The sequence below is a fragment of the Corylus avellana genome, chromosome ca2 (assembly GCF_901000735.1).
Source record: "Corylus avellana chromosome ca2, CavTom2PMs-1.0".
Lineage (NCBI taxonomy): Eukaryota > Viridiplantae > Streptophyta > Magnoliopsida > Fagales > Betulaceae > Corylus > Corylus avellana.
In genome coordinates this window covers 741,056-744,735 of record NC_081542.1, presented here as the reverse complement: position 1 = coordinate 744,735, position 3,680 = coordinate 741,056, and the positions used below count along the sequence as shown (strand labels likewise).

The 3,680-nt window shown below is 32.4% G+C and overlaps 2 protein-coding genes across 2 annotated transcripts in view; one reads left to right on the top strand and one right to left on the bottom strand.

The window, feature by feature from the left end:
* The window catches only part of LOC132168909 (polypyrimidine tract-binding protein homolog 2-like), a gene marked incomplete at its 3' end in the record, with an annotated part of 97,745 nt that extends 94,071 nt beyond the window's left edge, over positions 1-3,674 (top strand). Inside the window, 5 exon segments of the mRNA XM_059579996.1 lie at positions 2,693-2,760; positions 2,826-2,872; positions 3,224-3,314; positions 3,428-3,466; positions 3,659-3,674. Coding sequence (XP_059435979.1) covers positions 2,693-2,760; positions 2,826-2,872; positions 3,224-3,314; positions 3,428-3,466; positions 3,659-3,674 — 261 coding nt within the window.
* LOC132168907 (polypyrimidine tract-binding protein homolog 2-like) overlaps positions 1-3,680 on the bottom strand; it is a 19,898-nt gene that overhangs the window by 11,332 nt on the left and 4,886 nt on the right. The gene's annotated exons all lie outside the window — the stretch shown is intronic.

The following is a 3,680-nucleotide window of genomic DNA, read 5'->3' as shown; positions in this document are numbered from 1 at the left end:
TTGATTATTATGAATATGATTATTATTATTATACTATACCCTTCTAACCCTTGATCTTAATTGAACCTAGGCTATGTACACACATTAATATGATTATTATTATTATTAATATTATTAATTGATTATTATGAATATGATTATTATTATTATACTATACCCTTGTAACCCTTGATCTTAATTGAACCTAGGCTATGTACACACATTAATATGATTATTATTATTATTAATATTATTAATATGATTATTATGAATATGATTATTATTATATTACTATACCCTTGTAACCCTTGATCTTAATTGAACCTATGTGCACACATTAATATGATTATTATTATTATTATTAATATTATTAATATGATTAATTGATTATTATGAATATGATTATTATTATTATACTATACCCTTGATCTTAGATTCTTAATTGAACCTATGTACACACATTAATATGATTATTATTATTATTAATATTATTAATATGATTAATTGATTATTATGAATATGATTATTATTATTATACTATACCCTTGATCTTAATTGAACCTATGTACACACATTAATATGATTATTATTATTATTATTAACTTATGAATTAGACATTGGACATTAAACCTATAAATAATAATATAGTCTATACTCTACACTAACTTAGTTATATACTTATACTATACCCTTGATCTTAATCAAATTAATTGTACACACATTAATTGAACCTATGAGATGATAATTATTATTATTATTTTTAACTAATTAATTGGACATTGGACATTAAACCTATAAATAATAACATAGTCTATACTATATACAATGTTAGTTATACACTTATACTATAGCCTTATATCTTAATTAGTTAATTGTACACACATTGAACATATGATTATTATTATTATTATTATTATTATTATTATTATTATTTTGGAATTGGGCAATGGACATTAAACCTATAAATAATAACATAGTCCATATAATATTAGTTACACTATAGCCTTACATCTTAATTAGTTAATTGTATACATATTGAAGTTATGATTATTATTGATTAATAACATGTTTAATTATTTTGTTAGTTACATTGTCGTGTGGGTTGGGTCGGGTCGGATGACAAAATGGGTCGAGCTCACGAGCCCTAAACAAGTCGGGCGAGCCGGGTAATTTTCGAGCTACACGAGTCAAGCTCACGATCCCTTAACGAGTTCGGGCGAGCCGGGCGATTATCGAGTTAAACGATTCGAGCTCACGATCCCTTAACGAGCACGAGCGAGCCGGGCGATCTCGACTTAAACGAGTCGAACTCACGAGCCCCCATCGAGCTTACTCGAGCGAGTCGGGCATGTGTCACTAGCTAATCGAGCGAGTTTCAGCAGTAACGAGCGAGCTAATACAGTGTCGAGCTCGAACTCAGGTCGAGCTAAGTCGAGCGGGTATCGAGCGATCTGTCGAGTGTGTCGGCTCATTTACAGGCCTAATTCTGACCGGTCACCATTGGACCGTCAGACAACATTTGTGGTATAAGCGATCTGTCAGACTCCAGATTGACTTAAAGTTTTTTGGCCCCACTTGTATCTATAACATTTTCGATTGAACATGTGGAAGATATTGGCTTGCTGTGTTTTTCCAACAGGACCATTCTTTATGTGGAAAATGTGCTATGTTGGATCTTTGGATGGTAGATCCTAGCACATTCATGTCCTCCACTGACATAGCTATGCGCTTTATATACCTTATCAGTTATCAACTATGCCTGCATTAGGATTTACTGACATTTTTTGTCCTTGGTTTCAGTTATCTTCTTCCTGATGATGTGGGACCATGTACTACTAGGATCACATATTCTGCACACACAGATTTGAGCGTGAAATTCCAGAGCCTCCAAAGCAGGTATTCCTGTTTCTTTTTACAAGCATTAACAGTCTGAGTCGTTTTACTCCTAATTGTTTTGCGTGTAAGATGCATATTTCCCTTTTCGGTTGTACCTATATTGTGTATGCACTTCCTAATTTGTTACCTCTTTTTCGTCCTTCTTCCTTATCCTTTGCTGCAACCCTTTTATCTCCATTTTGCTCACATTATTATAACTACATTTCAGGGACTACACTGATTCTTTCCTTCCTATTGCTCCATCAACCATTGACAGAAGTGGTCAGGTAAGGCTTTGGGAATTGACACCTCCTTCGTTTTATAGACTTCTACTAGGTGGCACTCGGACAATTCTATAGGCATTTTTAGTGATGGGCAAAGGTGTTGAACAGAGTACTGATTCTTGATTTTCACATAAGAGTCTTCCTATGTCAAATATTACTATTATTCAATGTTAATTCCTTTAGATGTTTTGAGAGTTGTCATGCACAATTGCATAGCACGGCTGCTGCCAAACTTGGTCATGCATGTGATTCATGACTTGCAATTTTTATTACTTGGACATGCTTAAAGTCTGAAATTTTACGTGGTCTGATTAAATGGAAGTGTTTTGTCATCATTGCAGTCAACGGTGGCATTGGATGGGAAAAAACTAGAACCAGAGAGCAATGTTCTTCTTGCATCTATTGAAAACATGCAGAATGCTGGTACCTTGGACGTTTTACACATGGTACATACGACATTCTGAGATTAAAGTCTTGGTTGACTCTTTTGTTCCTTATTATTATTTTTTTGCTTTATATTTAAGTCATACTCTTTTCTTCTGTTTTCTAGGATTCTCTTGTTAGCGCAGAAGTTTCACCACCAATTGGTGCAAGAATACAAGTGTCAAGTTCTGAAATGAAGGTTAGATCTATAACCCTTTTTCCAATGCATTTATTTTTCCAACTCATATATTTTTGTCATTGCAGGACTCCCATATTCAAGAATATCTTAAGGTTCTAAATACCGCTAATGAGTAAGTTTTTATGTTTTATGCAGACTATTCAAATTAGTGACTGCTTATGTTAACGAGCTTAGCCCCATGAAGTGACACTTCATTGACACTTGCCCCTAATTAACGTAACCAGCGGGAACAATAGATTTAATTATTTTCTGACTAACAGATTTAAGCATTTGTTTGTAATAAACCTTTACAGTTTCATATATTAGTCTGTTGATATGAGATGTATATAAAGTCTATTTTGTTGAGATGTATATAAAGTCTATTTTGTTTGCCAATTTTGCCACTTAACGTACGATATTGCTAACCTCTATATTTTTGTTTGATTTTTTCTTTTTCTTTTTCTTTTAATTCTCTTATCAATAGGGAGGGTTTGAAAAGACTAAAGGGAATTGGAGAGAAGAGGGCTACCTATATTCTTGAACTTCGTGACGAAAAACCTGAACCTTTTAAGAGTGTAAGCAGAAAGATTTTTAAAAGAAAAATAAATTAATTCCTTTGTTGATTTCAAACACTCATAAGACCTTTTTTTTTTTTTTTTTTTTAACTAACACAATTTCTGTTTCACAGCTTGATGATCTGAAAGAGATTGGACTTTCAGAAAAGCAGGTAGTTTTCTTCTCCTTTATTTTTATTTGGGGTAAATTCTTTCATTTTGTTTTTTGTTGGAAGTTTATTTTTTATTTTTGTCTGTTGAGTGACATCGTCAAGTACTAATTGCGGCACAAAAACAATAATATTAATTGGTTATAAAAATAGTACTAATTACAGTTCACTGTGATTCTTTTATTTTCTATACAGATACAGGGATTAATGAAAAAGG